The sequence below is a fragment of the Cyanistes caeruleus genome, chromosome 1 (assembly GCF_971803275.1).
Source record: "Cyanistes caeruleus chromosome 1, bCyaCae1.hap1.1, whole genome shotgun sequence".
Taxonomy (NCBI): Eukaryota; Metazoa; Chordata; class Aves; order Passeriformes; family Paridae; genus Cyanistes; species Cyanistes caeruleus.
The window spans coordinates 51,864,298-51,892,122 of NC_141701.1; the positions used below are offsets into that span (position 1 = coordinate 51,864,298).

The 27,825-nt window shown below is 42.0% G+C and overlaps 1 protein-coding gene across 1 annotated transcript; it reads right to left on the reverse strand.

Moving 5' to 3' along the window:
• Positions 1–91: 91 nt before the first annotated feature.
• On the reverse strand, positions 92–27,825 carry APCDD1 (APC down-regulated 1). Its single transcript, XM_086892729.1, has 5 exons — positions 27,732–27,825; positions 18,051–18,234; positions 15,934–16,465; positions 6,417–6,738; positions 92–4,369 (listed from the first exon to the last, which is right to left on the reverse strand). Exons 1-5 carry the CDS (start codon positions 27,787–27,789, stop codon positions 3,921–3,923), a joined length of 1,545 nt encoding a protein of 514 aa, XP_086748855.1. The 5' UTR covers positions 27,790–27,825; the 3' UTR covers positions 92–3,920.

The following is a 27,825-nucleotide window of genomic DNA, read 5'->3' on the forward strand; positions in this document are numbered from 1 at the left end:
TCTTTCCAAGACACCTAACATTTTTTTTTTTACACTTAGAAAGTCAACAGAACAGAAAACTAACATGTAGAGGAGGCAAAGAAGTCCTTAATTTTACACTTAGGCTTTTTTTTTTTATTTCAATCAATAGTTTAACAAGTGCTTAAACTTCCCCAGCAGTTTAATCTGGAACATAGTTGAGAAGAAAAATATCTTCTATAACCTTACAAAAATAAAGAGATTTTTTTTTCTTTTAAAATCCTGCACTTTAGGCAAGCACACTCCGACTCAAGCAAGACTGACATTATATCCTAAAATACAGACTTCTGTTCATAGAAATGACATTCTACCCCAGGACAGCAGGCACAATATGTAAATGGTATAGAAACAGAGCAAGAACACTTGTTTTGACTTTTCTGATCCCTTTTGTCCTATTTCTTGAATAGAGCATCTTAAAAACTATTTGCCTAAGAATTTCTTAAGGTTGCCATTTCTTCTGTCAGGTGGATCCTTGAGTAGGATTTTACTGAGGGAAAAGCTTTCACCTGCCTTGGCAACATTTGCAGCAGCTGAAGGTACCAACGTTAATGGATACGTTTTTTTTAAACCTTCTGCATTTCAGCAAGGGATAAATCACCCAGTTTGCAGGTCTTCCACTGCTAAACCACTTGCAGCTTAACTTCTTTAGCAGCCAGGGCTGCCATCACATGAGGTCAGGCTGGAGAAATAAAATGAATGGAATATATTGTGTCACATATGTATGTGGTGCTGTGCAGCAGTTAATTTAGTGAGTGATGAAACCAAAAGAGGGGGTAAGCTTAGCTCCTCGTTCTGTGCCTGCAAGCAAGGAGAAGCCTCATAGAAAATACAGGCTAGCACATAAACTATGCACTCTGAAGACTTACAGCTTTGTTCAACTTGACTTGTATTGGCTAACAGAAAAATTAAAAATATATAGGCACGTGGAGGGAAGCTGGTGTAGCAAATGCTAAGAGCCCAGATCATAAAATCATGTTTCTGGTCAATACTACAAATAAACTACAGAAGTCCCCAGTCAGATTTCATGTAATGCATTGTGAAGACCTTTTGAAAATACTTCCTTTTTAAGTGTCTTTAAGTAACAGGAAAAAAAAGAGCATCTATTGTACAATTTGTACAGTGAGCCACATTTTCATGTAGTCTAACCATAAACCTTGGAAAACCTAGACCTTTGCAAGTCTGTGATTCAAAACAGCTGAGAAATGAACGCATTTTCAGAGGTTATAACTAGACGAATCTTTCTCTTGAAACTTGCAACATTTTTAACATTAGACAATTTACAGAGGAGCCACAAGGCACTAATAAACTGTAGATGATTGCCCCAATGAATATAGAAAATTGTGCTGTGGAACAGTTCCTTTGGTCTTTGCTTTCATCCTGCATCACAAGCATGTGCAGATTTCAGCTGGGATCAAGCTGTGTGTGGCACTTGCATAGGCAAGTGACATAGTCTGACAGCTTCAAACCATGGATATTTTTTCAGAGATAGGACCACATGGGAATGGTTGATGGTGGTGAAAACTGCTTGTATTGTGTGATCTAAGGAATGCCATACAATACTCATCCTTTTAAATAAAAACTGGTATGAATTCACTACTGCCACTAGATCTCAAATATCAGTCAGAAATGAAGCAGGTACTTCGGGGACTTGTTTGACTGTAACAGCTCAGTAACCCAGTTAGAGATATGCTGGTGTTGCCCTGCTGACTACAAAACTCAACCTAGAGAAAACCAAACTCCCTGCTGGTTTGTAACTACTCTGTCACAGAGGTGTCCTGTCTCCTTCTGGACCCACTAGTTAAAACTGTGCCTCTCACCAGCAACTGATCCAGAGCTGGCTCTTCAAGTAGGTTTGACTGCATGGAGCAGAAAGCCATCAAGAACAGCTGTTGCTCATAGGGCTCAATTCACTGCAGTGAGCTGGCTTTCAGATCCTTCCAACAGGCTGAAAGGGGATCTGACATCAGGTGGATGGATAAACACCTTCTCTGGTGACTACTGAGCCAATCTGAGCTCCATTCCTGACTCTTAAGTAACAGTTTTCTATGACTTTTCATTTGTCTGAGGAAAAAACATTAAAGATGCAGTCTGACTCAGCAGCGTGTCTATCTGTGATACTGCTCCTTCCCTCTGTCTTCCTGCTGTCTCAAAACTAGGTGAACTGATTTTGTTCCAGCTCTGGGGAAATTCACATCCATGTTTTCAAGGAATGCTTTTGCTATAGAAGCCAGTATGAAGACTCACTGTGTAAAGCTGAAAGATGTTCATTCAAAACATACTTTTCCTAGGATGCTGAAATGAATACATTAAAGGTTCTTTTTCTGACATAGTACTGGGCTGGGCAGCTAGCTTATACTGTGAGGAAATGCTACAACTTTAATCCTTATGTTTCTCACAGATGTTCCTGCTCCTCCTGCAAGCTAAAACACGTACATCAGTAAAAGCCACAGCCCAAGAGCAAGATGAAGATATTCCTTCAGTTCACTCTCCATTAAAGCAGGGGAACATTGTTCATGTATGAACTTCTAACTCCTTGCTGGCCTTAAACATCTCCCCTGCTGCTTCCAGAGTCTGCTCTGATTTGCATCAGTGCACAAAAGGATGTATTCACCACTGAGGGAAACCTGAGAATTTCCAGGGCAGGCTCCAGTTGACAAATGCTCTCTGTAGGCTGTGTCTATCCACCTTCCCGGCAGTGTCTTCCCAAACCAGTGCTAATTTAAGATCTATGAAACTGTGGCATGCATTGGGACAGTTCAGCAAGGAGAAAAGAAAGAATGTGGTTGCATTAGTGCATCTCTCGCTCCTCCCTCTGTAAGACTGGGCTGGTATTCCTCCATCTGAGGGTGTGTTTCCTGCTGCTTTCTTGCTCTACCAGGGACCACAGTCTGCTCGCTGCTGTTACCCTTTTCCCTGTTCTTACATGAGATCACATGACTAAAAAGATGCTGCTAAATAGGGATGCAGAACACATTAGATCCCACTTGCTTTACTCTACCCACCCAGCTGATCCAAGTACTGCACGTGGAGTATGTAAGGCCTCAGGAATAGGGGAAGAGAAGTCTTTCCTGCAGCTTACCTGAACTCTGTGCATTGACAGGAAAACTGCTGCTGCTGGCTGGCTTTGAGGGGGCTTGGTTGTAACTACTTACTAGATACAAAGGGAGGCCTCAAAGCAATTACATAGCTAAGTTAATTGAATGTGAAAATCCTAAACCACTGGTTATTTTTACAACTTAATGACTGTAAAAATATCTTAAATTACTTGGAGTATTTTTTTTATTTTAATTAGGGGTATCAATCATTTAGCACTTTTTGAACAGAGGGCTGTTGATGTGCTGATTCTTTCTGTATTATGAGCTGCTAGATAATGGCAAGATAAATCTTTGTGGATTTCCTCCTTATATACATATCTACATCAGAGCTGTGAAGTCAGAGGGGGAAGCTGCTATCACAGTACTGGCACAACACCGAGCCCTTCCCCAGAGCTAAATTCTGATGAGAAACTGGGCATTTGGGATAAGAGTACCACAACAGTGAGATGGCAGAGATGACTGAAGCAGGATCATAAAGTTTATCCTAGCAGTTTAAAAAAAAAAATTAAAAAAAAATAATAAAAGGAGACCCCCTCCCTCCCCCCAGAAGTCTGCAGTCCTAAAGTGCAATTACTTTTGTGCAGTCGTGTCAGGCCAGGGATCAGACTGGATGAAGTTCAAAGCACAAACATCAAACGAGTGCCGTTCGGGATTCGAGGAGGAAGAGGGAAGTAAGGAACAGAACAACAGTTCTCAGGCATTCAAGTGCATCAAGAAAATAAATGTCATTTTCTGTCTGAAGAAAAACAACCCCCAATCTGGTGGAATCCTGGCTTTGTAGTCATGAAAAGTAAGTTTTCCTTGCTTCTAGCTGAGAATGTCCCAATATGACACAGTACAAATAAACAACAAAGCAAGAGCTGGGGTGCTGGGATATTTTTCCGGAGCCCTGCTGCTATACAGCCTGATTTTATTCTCCTCTGGTGACTCTTCGGATCTGGGTACTGATGAGGCGCACTGAATTAAAGGCATCTGGTAGGAAGTGGCTCTTTTCTCGGGTCGGTCAGGGCTGGAGCCGTCGCTCGGTCTCTGTCCATTGTACAGCAGGTACCTGCCCCGGGCATCCTGCTCCATCTTGAAGATTTCGTACTCAGTGTGAGGTAGGCGGATGCCGAGCGCGATGCAGCCGTTCGTATGGGTGACATCCTGCTGAACCCCAACCTGCCAGGATCCCTGTGCTCCACACTCATTCCCATTGAAGACGTTGAGCAACGAGGCTGTGGATATATCCATGGGAGTGACCTTCATGTGATTCACTGTGAGAGAGGAATAGGGGAGCTGTTAGCAGAGGGACAAAACCAGAAACAAAGCAAAGCAAAGATGAAGATTGGGGCACACCTGTTAAATCAGAATTGTCACCCCTTGTTCCTTCTTAATTTTTTCACATTACAGGTGTGCCCAGCAAATCTATGAGAATCATTTTATGTCTTTATCTGTGCAAAAATTGCTTCTTGCACAGAACCCCCCTCCAAATCAGTTGAAGAAAACTTGATGGCCACGTATCTTAGCCAGAGATTAAGCAGAGCTTTTCATAAATTCCAGACAATCCTTTACAGATAAAGCCTAGCTGGTTATACTAGGAGATATGGAAAAGAGGAAACAATAAAACTTTACTCATGTTTTATTGCCATCTGCCTTAATTTGTAAGTGGTGCATTTATCACATATTTTTCTTCATAACATTTGCTAGCTACTCTGTAAACCTAATAAAATAATTAGTTCCCATTGGGAAATTTGGAAAATACCACAGTTGCACAATTATCCTATATTGCCTGTCCTTTTTTGCATGACTTATAAAATATAGATGATCTATGGAAAGATGTTTTTTCTCATTTCTAAACATTGGCTACAGGTTGCAGTATCAAATGTAGAACCGCTGCAGCTTCTTTAATTCTAACCTGCTTGTATTTCAAAGGAGTTTAAGGCACATAAAGTTTAATTTTCCAGCCAAGTTAAAAAAGTTAGGAAAAACCAAAATGAATGAAAGTTTGCAGAAGCTGAACTGAGATTTTTCCTGGTCTGTGTTTGACACTTTATATCAAGAAAATGGGATCTGAACGGATTTGTGCTGACCAATACAGAAGCAAATAACCATCTCTCATGCCTCCCAACATACCAAATTCCCAAATTCTCTTGCAGATCATTTTATAGTAAGATTTTTTGGGAGCTTTTCCTGAGCTTTTATAAACAGCCATTTGACTCGATGGATCTACAGTTCACATTATTTTCTCTAGCTGGTGTAAAAGGTAATTTATAGAAATTGAACCTGAAAGTTTTACCTAAGCCAAATTAGTGACCTTGATCTGTAAGGTAAGTTGGCACAACATAAACCAGAAATGCAAGCAGAAACTGGATTTCATGCCAGGAGCTGAGCTGGGACATGATGCACATGCAGCTTGAAAGAGCCAAAGTTCTGACAGGCAAGGGTATCTCCCACCTCCTACAAAAATCTCAGATTAGTAAATTATTTCTAGTTGGATGCTTTTCTAAATTAGACCCAAACAAGATGCTTTATGCTTCTAATGTAATTGAAATAAGGAGACTAGCCTACAGAAGCTTGAGGCTACCAGAGGCTCCACTGGGGCTGGTGCTATGGTGGGATGTTGTGTTTTGGAGATGTTTGTTTCTGTGAGTGGTTCAGGCCCCTGAGCTCTTTTTAAGCAGGGTGCCATGGGGCTGTTTGCACAGGAAAGCTTCTCAGCCATGGGTGGTGTCACCACCGAGAGCTGCTTTCCAAAGTACTCAATGAGTTTGGGTTGGATACATCTTGTCTGTGCTCTGGCATCTTTAATCAGAGCTGTCTCTAGGGACACCCTTATTGCTTGAGGGCCCCTTGGGAGCACATGAAAAGATACATGCTGCTGCATCTGTCTTACACAGAAAATTATTTATATTGCTTCAGATCTGAAATGCCTTCTGAAGATGCTTTTTTCTCTCTCTACTGAAGGAGCCCTAGGACACAGATCTAACCACTTCTCTTAGAGGCTTGACATTTGGCCACTGGACTTCACAATCACTAAGTAATGTGAAATCTTACTTTCTTGTGTGTACTTAAAGGCCTCTGCCTCAAATGAATATTGCTTCAGCGGTGTGAAATGCCATGCAGCTGTATATATAGTAGCTGTATATAGTGTATATAGCTGTATATATAGTTTGGCTGGGCACTCACACAATGCCTGCAAACTTCCCAAGAAATGATGAACTCCTGAAAATCACAGATTGAAATCATCAGCAGTCAAGTCATTATGAGCAAACTGCTTTGGTCCATAACTACCTCCCTCCCCATTGTATCAAGCTGCTTTACCTTTGAACACAAACTCCGTGCCACCCATGACTTTGGACGAGTGCACTCCCCGGCTGTAGCGTCCCTTGGCATAGATGGTGAAGGTGGGGTGCTTGCAGATGGGGTCGGAGTAGTGGTAGTAGTGGCCCTCCCAAGTGTTGTTGTTGTCGTGGAAGATGAAGTGTCGAGTCAGGAAGAGCACCTCTGGCCGCACCTCACAGCGCTGGCTCACCCACTCTCCGTGCAGCCCGATGGTCAGGTCTGCCTTGGGGGGCAGGATGGGTGGGTGGTGCTCGTCTGAGCGGTAGATGATTCTGCACGCGATACACGTGCGGTCGTGGTTCTGAAACAAAGCAGAGAAATGCTAAGTAGGCATCACCTGGGATACAGAGCAATGCATCAGGCCAGCCACTTCATGCTGAAGTGACGCCAGCTCCAGATTTTAAGGAATGCATCATCATTTCTGATCTTATTAGTGGTACCATTTGGTTTTGTGTGTAACATTGCACAGCAGAGGAGCATCTAAGACTTTAATTCCCTGGTCTGAATTTATCTGAAATCAACATTTTAGTTCAGGATCTAGAAAAGGCTGACTTTATCCTTCAGATCATACAAGAAGCTGGCAGATGGTAATTTACTATGATAGGGATTTTGGAACGCTTGTGTCAGAAATCAATATATTTGCTGAAGCCTTATCCATCTGTCTTTCTTTAGGTACTGTAGATAAACATGAGTGTCATAAGGACTTCTTTTGTTTTGGATGGCACCTTGAGAGAACAGTAACCAGTGCTTTTTGAACTTTATGAGCTTTATGACCCTCTCCAGCAGGAACAGTGGTCCAGGGTGGCTCACCACTGTGGGCTATGCAGCAGCTTCAAGCAGCCAAGTACCCCAGCCCCAAATGTGACTACCTGGGGTGTCCTGGGAGCCATCTGCAGGCTCCAAGTCTGTGGCAGGAGTGGAGGAAATTTCAGGCTGAGGCTTCCACCTCCTGAGCAACACCATTTATAGTTACTTTGCACATAGACCTGTATTACTCTACATCCCAGGGACATAGACTACAGCAGATTTCACTATTGGTGAAAAGACTTTGGATGACTGTCTGGCCTGGGATGGGCCAAATATAAACCCTCTGTATAAAATAAATATATTGTGGGTGTTGTACGTTGATTCTCTGAAGCTACCTATGGTCATTTTATTGGAGGAATTCAGGGCGCTAATGAAGATTGTGTGAATGTCACCCCTAAAGTGAGCCAGAGCTGAAGGCAGTGAGTGGAGAAATGCTGACTTCACAGCAGCTCTTGTGGACTTTAAAGTAAGAGCAGTGAATATGAGCATTTATGTTATGGAGGGTGCTCACAGAGGCCTCAGAAAAGAGGGCTGGAAAGAAAAAGTATTTCTATAAATCTCCCAGATTGGCTGCATGTTGAGCTTTAGCTCTCAACTCGATGCATCTCAGGAAAACACTTCACAGCTTGAATGTGGAGGATGTGAGTAACCCCCCCAGTGCATCCCCTTCTCTCAGGAAGGATCGAGGAGTGTCATTGAGACATGGAGGCACAAGATAACTGTGTTGGTTCTTCTGGACCAGTGCTGGCCGATAGCCCTGCTCTGAGGATGAAGAAGGTTGGACTTGGTGACCTCCCCAGAGTCTTTCCACCCCAAAACATATGGTCTTCTGGAGACCACATGCCAACATGTTCTTAAAGTGGATGTAGTACTTTCCCTGTGGAGCTTGTTACCAGATTTTAAGATATGGGTTTTTTTTCAGCTAAATTCTACAAGCAGGTGCAAGGTCCATTAGTACCTTAATGAAATACAAACATTTAATTGAGTAATTTAACTGCAACTGGTGAAGTTAGTGCAGATATATACAAAAAGTATCTTTGAATTTTAATAGAAATAATGCTTCTTCTCCCCAGAGATCAAGATGCCAGTGCCTTTTAACCACACGTTTCTGTCCTGCCATGGGGCAGACTAGCTGCACTGTTCCCTGACACATTAAGGGCACTGATGACAGTAACTTCATGGCTGGGATTGCCCCACTCACATAAAGTGAAGCCAGAAAGCGATAAAAAGACAGTGCTATAAAACTAAACATAGCTTATATGAGCTGAATCTGTCAATAGTAGGAGAGAACTTCTGCTACAGTCCCTTTTCTGCTGAAGTGAATTTCAAAGCTTCTATCATGTCCCAGAGGAAACCCTGGCAGAGCAGTAGATTGGTTTGGTTTATATTCACGTTTTTCTCCCAGGAATCTGTCCTCCAAAAACCATTTGTGAACCAAGCTAATTTAATCTGGGAACCTGTGATTTCTGTCACCCTTGTTCAAAAAGAAAACCAAACAGCAACTCAGACTGTTTTCTTTTTTGGTCACCACGGGCCACCATTACACTGTGAGCAGAGGTGACTCCTTTGGCAAACTCTAGGAAGGTCCTTGTTAACTCTCTGTTACTTGTCTGTAGTTCACCTAGCTCTTTTACCACTGTGGTCCTGAACTACTGTAACTCTGTGCAGCCCTTCTAATTCTAAAGGCTTTGCACCAGCTGTGAAGGTCTGGCCAGTTGGGCTGCTAAGGTGTGCCCAAAAGAAGGGGCTGAGGGAACCAGGCACTTTTTGCATCGAAGAGTGAGTGCAGCAGGGAAAAGCTGGGGTGGTGAGGGAGGAAGCAGAAACATCCCTTTGGTGGTGAGACACCAGCTGGCTCTGGCCCCTCACGTGGATGTCCTCTGAACACATCGCTTTCCTGGGACCAGCATTTGAATTGATGCCCACATAAACCTTTTTTGCTGTGATACTATCTTTCACATTATAAACTTCTTAGTGGAAGAATATGCCACGTATAAACTTGTCTCAGTATGATTTTTGCCCAAGTAATGGGCAAGGGAAAAAGCTAGTTCTGTTATGAGGCAATTTGACTTAATTATGGAGTAATTTATGTTTAACAATTGACTGTATATTTCACTCTTGCTTTTTTAGGTCAGCTGCTCTTGGCTCTTAATTACACTATCTGAGGCTTTGCAAATCACTCCTTTTCCATGTGTTTCAGAGGAAGGTTATTTTCTAAAAACAGGCATTCAAAGAAAATAAGGAACAGAGACAGAGGATGTTTGAGTCCAAACATTATCAAAAACTCTCTAATAAAAAGCTCACTAGGGCATAAAATAAAAAGCAATAAAATAAGCAGAGGACAGGATGAACATGGGTTCTATGTTCTGATTATCTTATGTGCACAGTGCAATATTTTTAGTAGTGGGACCTTGCTGGGAGGACTGGGCCCTGAAATAGCTGGAAGATCCCTTATCATGATGGGCAGCTCTTTGCAGTTCTGCAGTGCCAAAGCCATAGTGTCACCATTCCTCATCCTTCCAGGTGTTTCTTTAAAGGCAATTTCTGAACTAATCCACAATGCCATGTGTGCCAAAACAAGCCTGAATCTCTGGCTGAAAACTCAGTTTTTGTAGCTGGGGAGAAAATAGCTTAGGATCTGAGAATTTCCACTAACATTTTTTTCTTATCACTCTCTCCTGCTGTTTCAGCTGACATGGTAGTAAGGCCAGAGAGCACTGGAAGCCAAACAAGGGGGATTCTAATAAAAAAAAAAAAAAAAAAAAGCAAACAAGGATGAGGTTCCTTCATCTTTTTCCAATTGCTATGGATAGTTGGAAACATAAACCCTCCCAGCACAATTTAATTTTCTATTAAGTTCTGTGGAATTCTATGGCTGTCTAGGACTAATTATCTGACATTGGCTGACATCTGACATCACAGAGCATGTGACTGGGTCTGTCATGTTGTACCCAGCATATCCTTGTTGCAGGGAGATGTGAGACAAAGGACCAGGCATCAGAATTCCTCAAGCATGGGCTCAGGCTTGAACTGGGTGTGCAGTACAGATCTAACCAGTATCCCGGGATGTTGTAGGGGCCAACAGCCACAAAAGCTGGCGTAGGAAACCCCTGCCATGCGAATGCATTTACATTACATATGTATTACCGTGAGGGGAAGTGCTGAAGAAGTGGGGAGAGAAAAGGCACACTCAGCTATGCTCTTGCACACTTCCCAAATACCACATGTCACGGGCAGCACTAGGTGGGACTGGAATGAGTCATGCCTGGTCAGAATGTTTTAAACCTCACCACGCAAGGAAACACAGTACCAGGTGTTAGTGTTAGTAACTAGCGCTCCCAGGATGAGTATAAATGGAAATTCTTGGGAGAACATCAATTCAAGGAAATGCTTCCAGCTCAACAAAAAAAAGTTGGATGGCTTTGCTTCACATAGCCGAGGAGCCAAGTCCACAGGAAGGACACGTTTATGAATTGCTCAGGATAGTATCAGGCTCGCTCCTCCACCACTGTAGATAACTGCAGACCAAGACAACACTTTAAAAAATGACCAAAAATCCTCTCCAGTACAAAAGTGATAATTTGCAGGCTTTGCATGACCTCATATGAAGCTGAGTTGACTAATGTGCATTAGCCTGGCTCTGGGGAGTTGACAAGCACGGCTGACACAGTTATAACTCAGCCTGCCAAATGGAATGAAGCAAAACGAAGATTTAAAACTTTAATTAAAAATCTTGAGGCAAGTAAAATGCTGGAGAGAGCAGTAACTCCTTTGCAGAGTTGTCAGATGGATATTTCTTTTGGTGGGGAACAGAGGTGCTGCAGCAGGAAGGAGGGTGGAGATATGCTCAGATTTATCTGTAAATGCGCCCCATATATTCTAAGATATTGAGGAATGGTTTTTATTAACTGCTCTTATGAAGGGAAAGATAGTGAAGGAATCTCAAGGCACGACTATTACACAACTGTCTGATCTATGATGTTGATTCTGTTGCACAACCCTGCATAAAACTGAAATAAACAAAACCAACATGAAATGCAAAAGTCTTCTGGTTGTTCTTTTCTGGTATAAATTACTTTAGCCTGGGCAAAAGACAAGAACAAAGAGAAAACCAGACTTCACAGATGAATATGCTTGCATGTCATCTGTCCCATTAAAATGATACTAAATTATGGTGACATTTCTGTTTTATGAAGTATTAACAAAAATAATTTCTGGAAAACCTGAAGGGAGAGCTTGAATGTCCACTTTCAAGAATAAAGTATTCTCAAATAAACCTGCCTTATGTATTTATTATGCCTTTAAAAAGCATCTTATATAGTCCTCTAAACCATGCAATATTACCACTGAGTCTTCCCTGCCCTTTTACAAAAGATGAAGCCACTGTGCTTAGATGCCAACCGTAAGGAAGGTGTCAGTAGTTTAGATACACATACTGAGCTGACCTGAAGGCCTGGGGTTTATTTCACTAGGCTAAATAGTTAATTTTGATTCCTGCATTTTGAGCTGGGACAGGCTTTACTGCAGCTGCAGAGCAGACAGTGGTAAGTGCAGATGTGGAAGCTTCAAAGGCGCAGGGCCACGGCCGACAGCGCTGCCGAGCACGGCAAGGGCCAACCTTGGCCAAAAGCTGCTTGCTTCCTCATCTCCATAGGGCACCACACACACTGTTATTGTTCATAAACCTGGAATTAACCCATTTGAGCATTCTTCTGAATATTCCTACTTTGCTTCCCCTCATAGTTTTCCTAGCCAAGAGCCCTTTTCAAGTAATAATGGACAAAAGGCACCCTTTAAGTGTTTCCTTAATGTAGAAGTTAGTGGCACTACTCAGGCAAACAAAGGAGTTCTGTCTGCCAAAATTGTACTTTTTGGTTGAGTTTTGCATATTTCTCTGAGGCGCTTCACATGTTTAACATCTATTTATTAACTTACAATTGCATTTCCCTGGGAGCTTCACAAGTACATAGCATTCCCCTAGAGATGAAGTCACTGTGTTTCAAAGAGATGAAGACTCTAATTTTTGAAAAGCACAGAAAACTTGGCACACTTTGCTCTTTCTTGGCTAAAGGAAAGCACAATCACCAACCTCCACACACTGAATCTGTATCAACTGCAAATTTGAGGTGCTGCTGGAAGTCAGGTAGGTCCCAGAGATAAATAAAGTTGTAACACAGAATTGATTCGTTAGAGTCACATTTTAAAGGAAAAACATCTCAGTGAAAGAGTGTGTCCAGCAACTGATTGAGCAGGACAGAGTGAAGGTTATCCTAGGAATTTTTAGGTTTCTTGTGATGTTCCAGACCATGTCAGCCTTATTCCTAAGTAATGATCTAACCAGAATGACCGGTCATCACAGTCCTGCTCTGATATTTCCCGTTACTCTGTCACATGAGAAAACAGCACAAGGAGTTCTTTGTTTACAAAGCAATATTGCTGAGGCAATTACATGTGAAGTAAGTCTCCCAGTACTGCATTTTCTGTAGTTGAAAGCAGACACTTCTGAAGAAATTTTCTGTCCTGCACAGAGAAAGAATATTGCATTCAAGCCTTCCTTCATGCTACAAATCCCTGTATACTTTTGTGATATTACAACCAATCAAGGCAGCCTCCTTGGTGTTGTCCTAATTGGGAACATTTTGTGTAATGTATGTGATGATGGCCAAGCAGTTCCCCCATCTTGCCCTTCCCACCCATGTGCTCTCTCATGCTGGCTGAAGAAGCTCCTTGTGTGATAGCTTGAATCACTTGATAAACTTGCAATGTTAAGAGACATCAAAGATGTTCATCTCCATTCATCAGCCAGTCCTAACTAGTATCTTCAGCCAGGTTAGAAAACAGACAAGATAAACCTATATTGTGACCCATTCATCATCTACACTCAAGAACTTCCATGTATTTTACATGAGGAATTTGTTTAAGGTATGCTCTTATCTAAGAGAATTTGTAAAGCCTTAAGAGATGACATATTATATGTTTTTAAAAGCTCCCTGATTTTATATGAACACTTGAGATATGGTAATCTGTGAATTTATTCAGATTTGTAGCTCAGCATAAAGCTGTCTGGTTTTTGGACAGCCCTTTTGATTTACCATCCCGTGGTGAAATCGCTGCAGGAATTTGGATAAGGTCCAATTCTGTTTGTTTAAAGTTCTGATCATGTGGCTTTGGCATTCCTGACATATCCAGCAATCATTTGCTTTTAATTACCATTCATTTCAACCACATAAGTAATGAATGTGGCTACCACATCCAACTCACAGGCTGTGTAAACTCTTGGGCTGGGTGGAACTTTCTTCTATATAGAGGCTTAACTATAAATTTAACTCAAAATGTGAATCCTCTCAACTTATTTTAGGTAGGCCTTTATGAGTCTAAAATATAAATAAATAAAAAGGAAATGAAGAAAGCCTTAAATGAAAGATTCCACACAATACACCTGATTCACCTCAGAAGCAATTTCCTGGCCCCCACAACCTCTTGGTATGACTGCAGAAACCTTAAAAAAACAAGTTGATTTAACGTTTCTATTTATTCATGGTGTCCAGTTTCCAGAGGAGTCTGTGACTTGTAGTTTTAAACTCAATTTAGCATTTAAACTCATTTTCAGCTGGGTCCCAGTGGAGCAACAATTAAAAAAGGAAAAGAGTTCAAAAAGGAAGGGTTATAACCTTTCAACGGTATGTTTGCCTGGACTTCAAGAAAAAAAAAGAAAAAAGCACTTCTGTTACTATTCTTCCTACATTTGGCAAACACTAGGTCAGAGAGTCTGTTGAGAACCTGTTGGTATAGGGATCTTCATGCTTAGGTACAAACCAACAAACCCACATCCTGGAATCTTTCACAGCAGCTAAAGCAAAGGTTAATTTTTTAGGGGTATTGCTGTTTACTATCATGCTGAAAGCCGGTTATCAGCAGGCCCAGCTTCTCTTAGCCGACCTGTCTCAAGAAACATGAGACATATATGCAAAATTTGGCCCCTTAAATTTGAACATCCTATTTTAGAGCCACTATATTTTAGAGAGAAAAAGGGATGCTACAGCAGCAGAACAGACAGGCAGGAAAATCATTACCTTAAAATTACAGCAGGCATGGACAACAATCTTAATTTTCTAAAGCTGGCTGAAAATACATCTGACTGCTCTGACTGTAGTGAAATTACTACATGGTAACTTGGTTACTACAAGGTAACAAGGTTACTATCTTACATATCAGGCCAGAATAAAACACCTAGATTAGACCAGAAATAATACTCAGCTACAGAGATTTAAATCAAGATTCTGTCTCTGTTTCAAGCGGTTGGAAAAAGATCTACAATATTTTCTAGAAAAGATACAATATAGCTGGTGTCTGATAACTTCTATCTAAAGATACCTGCAAGGAAGAGATTTAGCAAAGAACCCTCACTCCCAGGTCAGTAAAGTGAAGGTTGATGTGGTTGTTTGAATCAATTAAAGACAATCAAAATTTTGCAGAGGATTGAGCTGTGGTACATCTGCTGCAACTCACTATTTTGGGAAGGTAAGTTTAAAAAGAAAACTCAAATCTGTCCTTGGTCACTTGAAGACAGCGTAAGAATGACAGAAATAACTGCAGTTTTCATCCAGCAAAACATTCAACTGTGGATTAAAATGATCCCTAGGCCAGGCTACAAAGCAATTAAAGGCAGATCACATAAGGACCTAACCTACTAAAATATTTTTTTTCACAGGAGACAGAAACAACCCAGGGCAGATGGTTTTGAATGGAAGGGAAAGCCAAGGCTTTTTCATCAAAACTGTCCCTGCTCCTGTTGCATTTCCTGCTATTGCTGATAAGCAGTAACTGATTTTTGAACCATTTGTGATGAGATGATTAAAAATGGTGGTAATTATCTGGAAGAGGTGCTGTGGCAATGCCCAGCTGCAGCACACTGACGGCAGCAGCACCTGGCTATGTGGTTCCAATAGCTGCCTGCCTTTGAAATGTCACCGGGAAAGACCTATGGCAGCCTTCCTGCTACAGGCCATCAGTGCCTGTGCTTCCTGTTGAGTTTTATTTAGCTTCCTATGGGTTGGATCTGTTCCCGATGAAGCTGAGGGCACTTTGGGGTCCCTTTGAAAACTGAATTATCAAATGGAATTAGGGCCCCATTTATAATTCACCTGATTTTCATTTCATTAATGTGTGTGCCTAAGACTGGATCCATCAGTTTTTTCCCATCATGCTGCCCCATCCATGTGTTTACCTTCCAATTTCCTTGTCTCCTCTCCCGGTTATGGATCACCCAACTTCCATATGCTGATATTCGTATTTCATTCCCTCTCTTCCTGCTCCCCTCACAGCTATAGAAGTATCTACTGATGATTGTTCCTCCTCTGCTATCTCAGTGCTGTATGAAACCTTCCTCTCAGCTGCTAGTCTAGAGCTGGCCATGGTCCCAGCCATCCACTCCCACTTCTGCCTACAAGTCTATGATTCCATCTTCAGAGTGGCCTTTGTTGAGTTTACTTCACGAGATTACTTTATTTGCATATTTGCAGTCACATAAACCACAGCAAAGTTACTGTTCTCACAAAGTGAGTTATCCTCTGTTAATTGAAGCTGTAATCACCCCCCTGTATTAGAAGCACATCTACATTTTAGGTGATTTGGGCTTTGTCACCAGTATCTTATAGAGAGGATATATGCAAACCCCCCCACCACGTACCTTGGCATTTTGAAGAGGAGGTTGGTAACTAGAGGGCCGATAGTACCTCCTCTGAGTGGCATCAGTGTGAATGTCTCCAAGGAATAGTTCCTCCACGAGGTGGTCTAAGTTATGGTGCAGGTACTGCTTCTCCACACGGATCAGCTGGAGCTCGTGCATGGCAAAATTCAGAGCCTTGGTGCATTCACAGCCGTTCTCCTCTCTCAGCAAATCATAGCTCACATCCTGCTCCCAGGGACTATCTTCTGGGATAAATCCAGGACACGTCTGGTTCACCAACTCACTTAATTTTTTGGCTACTGCTTCGTTGTGGCATATGATCTGTATGTTGCGGAGCTGATAGTCGGCCTCAGTGCCCCCCCGGATGATCCAGGACGCCTGTCGGAGACGAATTTTGCCACGTATGACTAAGGTGTAGATGGGGTTTGTGCAGCGATTGCCACCGTAATAGAACTGATAGGCCTTGAATGTGCTGTTGTGGTAGAACCTGTAAGATCTCGTGATGAACTCTGGGCCTGCTCTGACTTCGCAGCTGTGGGGAGGAAAGAAAGTGGAAACAAAATCTCAACAAAGTGGCACATCATGTATACTACAGGCAACAAGACCCCCTTGGGCTCACAGAGACATCTGGGTGCTAATACCCCTTCAGCAGGAATGGGAGTGAATAGGAACTAGGCATCTGTGGCCTGCTGATTATCCAACAATTCCCTCTGCTGCTATTAATACACTGCTTCATCTTATGGTGAAGCATCTAGTGGTGATCGTATCTAAAGGCTTTATCTCATAGGCTTAAGTACTTTGAATCGTGTTTTGCTTTTGGCTTTTGTCTAGGGACCACCATGTGACTCAAGTCTTCACTGAAAATACTAGCAGCTTATTAAACATCTATTGCTCTCTTTCGCACGGTAGATTTAGCAGAATAACTGATAACATCAGAAAGTGAAACTCCATACATCCAGGGAACAGCACAAAGAACTGGCTTATAAGCTGCTCTGGAAGCTTCTCTGTGTAACTCCATGATCTCTGGTCTGCTGTGGATATGCAGGATCATGTCCTGAGCTTTTCCACTCAAACATTCAACAGGGGTGGCAGTTAATGCAAATTTCTGTTAATTCAAAACTTCTATTTAGCTTGAATATGGACCATACAATATTCAGGTTTTGTGGGTTCTTTCTCTCCCCCCTCCCCTTTTTTTTTCTGAAAATGTAAATGGCACTTAAATTTCACTTCCTGTAGGGAGCTCTTCTGTGCCTTCAAACTTGTTCCCCTTGTCACCTCTACACTGCCTAATATAAACAGGACTGTAGAATTGTTAAGGCTGGAAAAGCCCTCTAAGACCATTGAGTCCAGCCATTAACCAAGCACCACAATGTTCACCACTAAACCACATCCCAAGTTCCACATCCACATGTCTTTTGAATACTTCCAGAGATATTAACTTCACCACTTCCCTGGTCAGCCTATTCCAATGCCTGACCACTCTTACAGTGAAGAAATCTTTCTTAATATCTAATCTAAACCTCCCCTAGTGTAACCTGAGACCATTTCCTCTCATCCTGAAATATACTCCTGTTAAATAAACCCAGTATTTCCCACTACAAGTCACCTCCCATGAGCATGTGAATATTGCCTGCTGAGACACAGAAAGCAAAAGAGCTTCTTGAAATACCAGTCATCAGGTATAAAGAGTAACAGGACTAGTGAAATACAGCTTCTTAATTTCTTTTGCTGATAAAACCTGTGCTAGACACATGATCTGAAAACAAGGACTCGTTCAATGGATTTAATGCATGGAGACAAATACAGTGCAATGTTATGTTTGAACAAGCATCCATTTTGGCAGCTTGGTAGGCTCCTTCCTATTCAGGGAGATTTAAAGATGTTCACAGCATGCTGTTTAAAATCCAGGCAATAAATTGATTCATCAAGACAGCTTTATGGCATGCTATTTTAATGTACATAATGCTGTTATAAACATATAGAGAGCATTTGGAATTTAGAGCATCACCATATTAAAATATTTCTGCTGTTGAAAGTGGGAATATTCATCCTTCCCTCTCTGCTTCTTTACCATCTTCTCTTCCCCATCCCAAGCATCTTGTTTTATCTTTCCTTACCCGGTAGAGACCCAGTGGCCCTCAATATTGGGAGGCATCTGTACAGTGATCCGGGCTCCATTGTGAAGGTGTTTCAGCATATGATGGCACTGTGACTCCTTGAAAGCCCTCCAGGCACTCTTCTCCAAGGACCGAGGGTGGGACCTGCTGTCCGGGTGAAGAAGAGCAGAACCTTCTCCCAGCCCTGCGACACAAAGTGTAAATTATATCATGAGACCCTGCTGAGTAGGGCTTCAGTGTGACGACCATCTTGTGTTGAACAACACTTATTCATATTGGTATATGTCTGGGCAAAGACTGCTTACATTTTTTTTCTCATCTGAAAAAAAAAAAAATTAAAAAAATGGGAAGCTCTTCCTTTCTGTCACACCACTAATAATCCACCACATAAATTTATGAAATAAACTGGGGAAAAGAGCTCGAACTGAAGTGGTATGTTTCCACACCCAGGAGATGTGGCTCTGAAACTGAACTTTATAGACACCTCTGTAATCTCTGGTCAGGACAATCAAAAACCTAGACTTTCAAACTTTCAGAAAGTTGCATCCAGATCCGGACACAAACTTTGTGGTTTCAGCCCACCTCTAATTTGAACGCTTCTATAATAAACTTGCAAATAAAGACTACTCTTTAAAGTCAAGGGAAAACAGATATTAAAAGCAAAGCCTCTGCACACAGGAAGCCTCTGTGATGACTGAGGTGGCCAATTAAAGGCAGATCCTTCTATTTTTATTTTAAAGGGGAAAAGGAATTTCAAAAGCTAATTTTATCTCCAGCACACAGTAATTTTGGTTTCTAGTAATATATACACACAAAATCCACCAGCATGCTCTCCACACAATATTAATTGAACAAAATGAATACATAGCTTCAAAAGAAATGCGTCTTTACTCTTTTAGACACAGCCTGCTCTTAGATTTGTTGGAAAACATGGATCAAAAGAAAACCCCACATCTAGGGGTTAAAAGGTGACAAACATGAATGTTACATAACGTGTTGGAAAGTGTATTACATTGCCAGAAGGAATTTGAGCACCAGAGGGCTACAAAATGGATAAAGGGTGAGGTGAAGGGGTTGTTTGAGTGCCTGGGAAGTTGGGGCAGCCATCTCAGGAAAGGGATGTCTCACTGTAATGTGCTTCCAGAGCAGGTCTGGGATTCATCCCCATATTTTCTGCTGCCTTCTCAGCTGACCTGGATAAGAAATGAGGCTGTTTGGGATCATCAGTGAGAGCCACCCAGGACAGGACCCTATGCTTTATGCCCCAGGCCCCATCTGACATTTGGGCATGTGCCTGGTATTAGGTAGATACTTCTTTTAAGCCTTTCCCATTTCCTATTAAAAAAAAGAAAAAAAGAAAAAAAGAAAAAAAGAAAAAAAGAAAAAAGAAAAAAGAAAAAAGAAAAAAGAAAAAAGAAAAAAGAAAAAAGAAAAAAATAAAAAAGAAAAAAAGGAAAAAAAGAAAAAAGGAAAAAAGGTGATTCATTATATTGGCTAGGTCTTAGATCTTCTGGAATAAACTTGGATAACACCTGGGAACTGCTAAACACCTGGCATTGCTAAAATTATAAATATATGTCAATCATTTAAAAACAGCAATTCCTCAGCTAAACAGAAGCAAAGACTTGTCCAAGAGACAGGCTAAAAAATGATCAGAAAGAATACAATAAATACCTTAACCTAAACATTGAGCAACATTGAACAAAACCATTTGAAACAACACCAGGGTTTAATGAGATTAATGAATACAACCTCACAAAACCTTTTCTGGAAAATCTGATAGCTTTGTTATGTTGCAGGTTACAAACAATTCTTCAATGTCAATGAGAATTGATGGCCTTGCTTTCTATAGGGTAATAAATACTAGGGATACTTTGATATTTGAGCACAGTGCCTGAGATGCCCTTAGTGAAGCCTGATTTTCAGGGGTTCAATATTTCTTCCTTTCTGGAAGTCAGAAAATTCTCAGGTGTTTCTACATTTGTTGAGCACAGTCACTCATGCTAGCACCAAACAACGCCCATTCTACAGCCAGAAATTGTATAGCCATGACAGGGTGATGCTCTGCTTGAGCAGACTACATCCTTGGAGAGGCAGGATTGACTAGGCTGGGTCTGTGCTTCATGTCCACGCAAGGTATGTGGCAGAGGTTGTAGCCACCAGTGCTAACTTTCAACAGGGTGTCTTCAGCAGACAAATTATGTCACACTGAAAAAAGGCTTTGAAAATTTGCATTTCCTTTTGAAGTTGTTAAACATTTGAAATTTGCCATCACAACAAGGTTTTGAAATTTTTCAACTGGCTATTTTCCAAGGCATATTTATTGTACCACTTGCTTTCATGCAGTCGTATTTTGCCTAGTTCATGTCATATGACTCATGAATACAGATGCATTTAGAAATGATTTATTCATTTAGACATACTTGGGGATTTAATTTCTTCAAGCAAAAATTCTTTTGTGGGAGGACATCATCTTGTATGTGCACATATCAAAGAAGAAAACGCAGTAACCACATCAAGACATTCCCAATTATTCCCTGAAGGAAATAATGAAAAGAAGGAGTTTTTGAAAAGGAGTCAAACTTTATGTGATATTATATAGTGTCTTTTCTTTGATACAGCTCAAAACCAATTGTGTTTCTGCTCTCCATGTCACATGAATGTAGTTCTGTCTGCAGCTTGCAAACGATAAACTGCAACAAGGGAATGGGAGATTTGCATGGACAGCCCTAGAGCAAAGAGGGTATTTGTTTGGGACTCTATCCATCCAACTGTGATAGGTGAAGGCAAGAACAAATTCAGGTAATCAAGAGAGACACAAGAACATAATGAAGGCTGCAGAGACACAGGGAGAGAAACACACACACACACAGAGTGGTTTGGGTTGGAAGAGACCTTAAAAATTATCCAGTTCCACTTCCCCCTGACCATGAGCAGAAGGGACACCTTCCACAGGACCAGACTGGTCAAGGCCCCATCCAGCCTGGCCTTGGACACTTCCAGGGATGAGGCATCCACAACTTTCCTAGGCAACTTGTTCCACTGCCTCACAGTAAAGACTTTCTTCCTAAAGAAAGGATTTGATTCAGATCTAATCTAAACCTGCCCTCTTTCCATTTAAAGCTGCTCCCCTTGTCCTGTCACTGCGTGCCTTTGTAAAAAGTCCCTCTCCAGCTCTCTTGCAGGATCTCTTTAGGTACTGGAAGGTGCTCTAAGGTCTTCCCCCAGAGCCTTCTCTTCTGCAGGCTGAAAAATCCCAGTTCTCTCAGCCTGTGCCATAGGAGAGCTGCTCCAGCCCTCTGAGCATCTTCATGGCCTCCTTTGGACTTGCTCCAGCATGTCCACATGCTTCTTATGCTGGGGACCACAGAACTGGACACAGTACTCAAAGTGGGATGTCACCAGAGCAGAGCAGAGCAGAGCAGAGCAGAGCAGAGCAGAGCAGAGCAGAGCAGAGCACAGCAGAGGGACTTGTGCTGCTGCCCACTCTGCTTTGGATGCAGCCTGGGATGTTTGGATTTCTGGGCTCTGAGTGCACATTACTGGGCCGTGTTGAGCTTCTCATCAACCAACACCTCCAAGTCTTTCTCCTTGGGGCTGCTCTCAATAATGCTAAACAACATCAAAGGACCAGAGTATCAGAATAAGAAATACAGTATAAAATAAAGAGACAGAAATGGGACTTAGCCTATGTTTGCCTTGCTGAAGCAAGGAAATACTTAATTTAGTGCAAACTTCTTCCTTACAAAGAAATCATTTCAACACTTTCGTAGATACAACTGCTGTACAAATGAGATGTAACTTCCCTTTGTACCATCTGCAGGTCAAACACTGAGACCAGTGATATGCTTCCCACACAGACCAGTAAATCAAACACCATCTTCTGTGTTTTTCTTCACAGCAGGTGCTCAGAGGCAGTGCAGTGCCCCCCTGCTCCACCCTTGGCAGTGCACACGAGGTGTTCTGTAAAACTGAGGAACTGCAGGGATGATCTCACTTATTTTAAAAGATCCATTTGGCCATGTTAAATGAGACACTGTTGGAAAGGCTCAAGGTTAAAACATGCATTCACAAAACCGGGAAAAGAATTTCATGACTCTTTAGAAGCCCACTTTGGAGAGTAGATGCAGTTGCAACATAGTTGGAGCCATTACTTTCATTCAGAGAGATCCAAGTCTGCTATTCTCTACAGCACTGACAGATGGTAGGTTTCAGTATCTCCATAATTGAGTATCTCAGACTCAACTGAGAATATTTCAGACTCTCTCTCTTTGACTGACTACTTGAATTTTTGTGTGTTATGAAGGTATATTACCCACTGGCTAAAAAATATAAAACCAAAATCCACCCTCTATGTCACAACTCAAAAGTGTGGCAGATTTCAAACAAACAAAAAAAAAATAATCTTTGCATGAGATCTATAACAATAATTTTGTGAAGCCTCTGGTTGGTTCTCACTTTAGCTACACCACGACCAGAGATCATTAAGATTATAACCCCCACCCTACAGCATTTGTTTTCAGAGGAACAAGTCTAAAAAGGAAAGTTACAGAACCTGCCTGAAATACCAGGTAGCAAAACAAAAGCATTTTATGATGAGCTGATATCCAGCTTCCCTTTCAAAACCAAGCCCTAGAAGTGACACAGCTTTAGCATGAAATTAATTGAATACAGCATAAGAGGTGCTACAGCTCACTGAGGATCCCTGCCCAGACCCTCAGAGATCACACAGATCTTTGAGGGCCTGTGATCCCAGGGGATCAGGGGGGACCCAACATCCATCTGAGTGGGAAAGTGGAGGCCTCTACAGCTGCCATGCCAGAAAGAAGTGGATAGGAGCACGCACCACACCAGACAGAGGGCTTCAGGCTCTCATGTTCACCTATAAACCTGTATCTGATGTGGGAACAACCATTCAAGATAAAAATAATTGTTAAGGGAAGATAGGTTACTTTCAAGTTCTTCAAAGATTTCTGCACATAGCTGCGAGTAAAATACAAATCTTAAAAGGGCAATCTGTTGGCAGCCCGTTACCCAAACGTGTTTCAAAAATGGTTATGACAAAGCCCTCTGCCAACATTTCTGCAAAAAACTGCAAGCTGCTAGAATGAATGTTTTGGTTTTCTGAAAAATAGCATGCAAATGCTGTACAACTGCAACAAAGATAATAAGTAGAGTTGTGCTTGAACACGGATAGTTTTAATTTAATTTGTGCCTCAACATCCAGGCCAAATTCTGCTCACAGCTATGCCAGACTGCTAAAGTGTAAGGCAAATTATCTTAAACTGTTTAGATTTTATCAGTTTAATGAATGTCTCTACCAGAATCTAAACCACGGCTTCGAACATGTCCAAGTGTGGCGCTTCAAACCAGTCTCAAAGCTACCAGGTGTTCAGCAGGTTCATCCTTTGCTAGATGGGGGAAGAGATGTTACCTCAAAGAAGTATTCAAACCTGGATTTAGACTGAAATTGCTCAGCAGGAACCACTTAACTTTTTTTTTTTTTTTTTAATTTCTAGTGATGTAAATACAGAAGAACAAAATTTTATTATGAAGTAAAACAACCTCAAGTGATAGTGTAAGTTCAAAATAAGCAATGGCTTCATCTCTGATAGAAACAAATGAACGTTCAAGCATTACTCCTGCAGCAATCTCTTTTCAAGTTAGAACTTGTTTGAAACTGGAAAAACCTTACAACAGATAAAGAATAATTGGCTGGATTAACTTTATAGCTCTCCTTATCTGGGCAGTTGCCCTGCACAATTAAACAAATAGACATTTGGATTATGCTCTTTCTTGATGTGGGATAGTGTCAGATAATGCCTATGACAGGCTTTTAGTTCCAGTGCAAGCTTACATAATTGCCATGGAGAATATAATGTCCTGTTACCAAGCCACGAGCTGTGTTTACCAGTGTTTTCCCTGCACTTCAAACTTCAAAGGGTCCTCACAAGACTGGGGCCTAAATTAGCTACTACAAACAAAAGGGTTGGGAAAGGAAAGCTGGGTTTTATGGCCAGGGAAGCAGACAGGACAATGACTTCCTTTCACATGTATCTGTTGCCTCTCTTGCGCACACAGAGTTTCCAAGTGCAGCTTTCGAAGAGAGGCAAAATTAATGCTTAAGAGCGCAGAAGATCCTGAGGAGGGATCCAAAGTATGTTTACATGGGACAGCTAAAAAGTAACCCCCTCAAAGCTGACAGGCCCAGCATGGAGGTCCCCTGTTACCCTACAGCTTGGTCCTTACACAATGCCCTGTCCTGGAAGAGGTCAGAGAAACAAGTGCCAAGCAGTTACACAACCCACAACCTCTGCTTAGCTGAAGTTCTTAATTGGGATGGCTGCTGCTACCTGTGCAAGGTGAAATGGCACTGCCCAGAGTAAGGGCTTCTTTATGAAACTCTGAAGGGTTAAAGCCCATCTTCCTTCAGGGCAGTGGGAACTCTGCCCCTGAGAGGAATGGGTGCAGCACTGGGATGTCAGTGCAGTTCAATATCAGTGGTGGTTTGGTCCTGCCCTCTTTGCAAGAAACATCTGCTCTCTGTCAGAGACATCTGCTCCATCCTGTACCCACACCTTGGCACTGGGGTTTATTCATGCAGAACTGCCCCCAACTCCCCTGGGACTTGTGTGCAGGTGAAGACAGTGCTAAACAAACTCACTACATATAATCCTACCCTCCATCAGCCCTAAATAATCACCTCACTAATGAAATACTACCCTTGCCTTGAATAGCTGAAGGTATTTGCCTCCAGTGTGGCTGAGGTTACTTTTGGGCTACTTGTGTGCCAGCCTACCTTCTAGAGACACCCTACAGAGCACAAAAAAATTTGCCCTTTCTGTTGATGACATCAACATCTTACCACTGTGCTAGCCCACAGTCAAGCTACAAAAGTGAGTGAAATGGAATTTATGCTGACAAAATTGTGAATAAAACTTAGTCCATCTTCCAGCTGTCCCTGCACATTCTCCAAATCTTACACTAAGCAGTGTGTCTTCCCATCTTTTTCTTGTCTTCCAGATTTTGAAATGCTTTATTTAACTTAGGAAACAGATCACATATGTGTCTAGCACAGAGCACAATATAGGTTCTTTTTATGGTTTTTTATGATCTTTTTATTATTTTCCTGAAAAAGTTTTGAAATAAAACACTACTCTTTAACTAATTTAAGCAACATTGCCAGAGAACTTTTCAAAGCATAAACAGTTTTGCTCTGAAAAGCCTATCAGTCTTGTTCTCATCATCTTTATTAGCACCACTTCCATGATATTATCGAGTAATTGTTTTCAAGTTTCTAACTCATTACTCTAACAGTAGCATAATCAGCAATACACTGAAGGTTTTTTTCAGCATCTGTATTTATAAAAAAAAAAAAAAAAGGTTATTTTTACAAAAGAAATTAGCCAAATTTGTTTTGAATCCACTTGAACGTAGGTCTTATTATTCAGGTTTTTTGGAGTTGAATGACCTTAGTGTTTGACATCTGAAACTTCTGTGGCTTTTTGTCTAAGCAAAGAAAACAGTGATAATGGACAACTTCCAGCTGCAATTTTTTTTTTCTTTGTGACACTGTACATGTACAGGTTTTATTTTGATTAATGAAGACTAGTTTTTCCGAATTTCAGCTCAGTGACGTTAAAGTAGGCATTTCTTAATGTAATGAAAGCAGAAGCTTTAGCCTTACAGGACATTTTAACTTGTGTCACAAAGCTTTAAGCCCTAAAAATCCTCAACCACCCACACACATTTACTCACTTTTAACCCTTAAGTTGCCATATGCAATAGAAATCCAGAAAGAAAACACTGCATGCACAAAGAGGCTTAACACTGCAATCCCCTGGGATTGATGGTTATTCTTACACATTAGCAATTCAGGATAGCTGCTGATCAAAGGATGCTTCTACTGACTTTATGGCATGGACAGAAAAGCTTTAGACCAAGTGAAAGCCAACAGGGTAAACACATTTCCATGGGATATGTTTCAGTGCATTATATGACACTGATATAATTTTCAAGTTTTTAAGAGGGCAGTAGTTTCCAAACTCTTGAAACTCTGATCCAAACTGTTAACTGCTACATTACCAAGGTGTTCATCTTCATATACAAGGCAGTGAGTTGAATCTTTCTACAAGAACTTAGGTTTATGTTATTTGGTGAAATATAACTGCAGCTGGAAGAAATGACTGACTTTCCTTCATCATCCTCTTTTGGCAGCTGCTGTTTTGATCTGATCACTAGCCCTGATTTGTTTCCTGCTCCAGCCAGCATTCAGCTCTGCTCTGTAATTCCAAGCAGATGAGCCAGGGAGTCCAACCCTGCAATTACACCTCCTCTCTTTACCCTCTAACTTCAAGTCTCCCATTTCAACTTTTACATCTCAGATCACAGAGTCTAAAGAACACCTCTGGCGTCCTGTCAGGTCTGGCTCAGCTAAACATGTTTCTGTGCTCTCTGGATCTCATAGCTGAGCTGTGAGAAGAGTATAAAACCCCCTCCTGGGGATCAGAGCCTCCTACTCTTTCTTTCTCTAAACAAAATATACCATCAGAAGCCCATTCTCTTTATTATTTATTAAATACCATAGTGTGTGCTTAGCACTTGTACAAACAGAGAGAGACAAACCCTGCTCCACAAAATCAACCCCAGGAATAGCTTTGAAATCCTTAACCCCAGCTAACAGATCTCCCACTGAATCCATGCAGGTCACTTGCATTTTAACAGTTAAAAAAGAAAATAATCCTCTTTTTACGACTAAGCTTGGGGTCCTAAGAAATTTAACTGAAGGATGCTACAAAGGACTTGAGAATTAGGAACACTCTTCAAAATGATGCTGTAACCAAGTAGCTTGAGTCACACTTTCAGAAGGATATCATACCCAGATTTTTCAAATCTGGCTGCCAAATGTTAGACATACCTAAGCAGCTCATTAAACTGCCTCATTTTCAGAAGTTTCTCTTGAAGAACATCAGCTTTCTGGAAAGATGGGTTATCTGTTTAAGGACCTAAATTAAACTTACAAGGTGAACTTTCAAGTTTAAGTACGCTGACTTTTCTCACTAAAATTTTGCCTACTGTGCCATTTCAGAGGGATGTCAGTCCAGGGTTAAACTGAGAGGCTGTCAAAGCAGGACTGCGTGTAATAACACCCAGAATTTTTGTGCTCAGCAGCAAAACAATTTTAGTTGGGCACAAGATCCGGTGCTGGCACACTTTGCCTACCGAAGGCTTCCCAGATAACACCTCCACGGCAAAAAAACTTTTCCCGATAAGAGGAGGAACGCGGGCCCCGCAGGGTGTCTCGACCAAACGCGCCGGAGTTCGGCAGCGCCAGCTCCTGCCCGGAGGTGAGTAAAGAAACTTTGTGTGAGGTGCCCGAACCAACTGCTCCATCCAAGCAGTCCCAGGCTGCAGCACAAGCCGCCGACGCGCACTTGGGAGCGGGGCGCTTTCGGCGTGGTTTTACCCGGCCGGCGTGCTGCTCAGGGGTGCCGCTAACACGGGGGTCAGGCAGAGCCAGCGGGGGCTGCCCGCTTCCCATCCTGTGCCAGACCTCTGCCCCGGGCGGGCGGCACCCAGTGCCCGCGGCCGCGACGGGGGAGCGCACCCACCCGCGCCCCTCTGCCCCCGCTGGGACCCGCTGGGACCCCCTGCCACCCCAGCCGCTTCTCGGGCACTCACCGTGCAGCAGCAGGGCTGGGAACAGGTACCGCAGGAGGCTGCCGTACGGGGCGGACATCTCCCCGGCTCGCAGCCCTCCTTGCCCGCTCCTGCG

Bases quoted from the DNA above. Each gene is read 5' to 3' on its own strand.
- APCDD1 (XM_086892729.1), bottom strand. From the start codon at position 27,789: ATGTCCGCCCCGTACGGCAGCCTCCTGCGGTACCTGTTCCCAGCCCTG. The intron at 18,235-27,731 runs GTGAGTGCCCGA...TTTGTGTCGCAG, and splicing joins CCCAGCCCTGCTGCTGCACG to GGCTGGGAGAAGGTTCTGCT. The intron at 16,466-18,050 runs GTAAGGAAAGAT...TCCTCCCCACAG, and splicing joins GGCCACTGGGTCTCTACCGG to CTGCGAAGTCAGAGCAGGCC.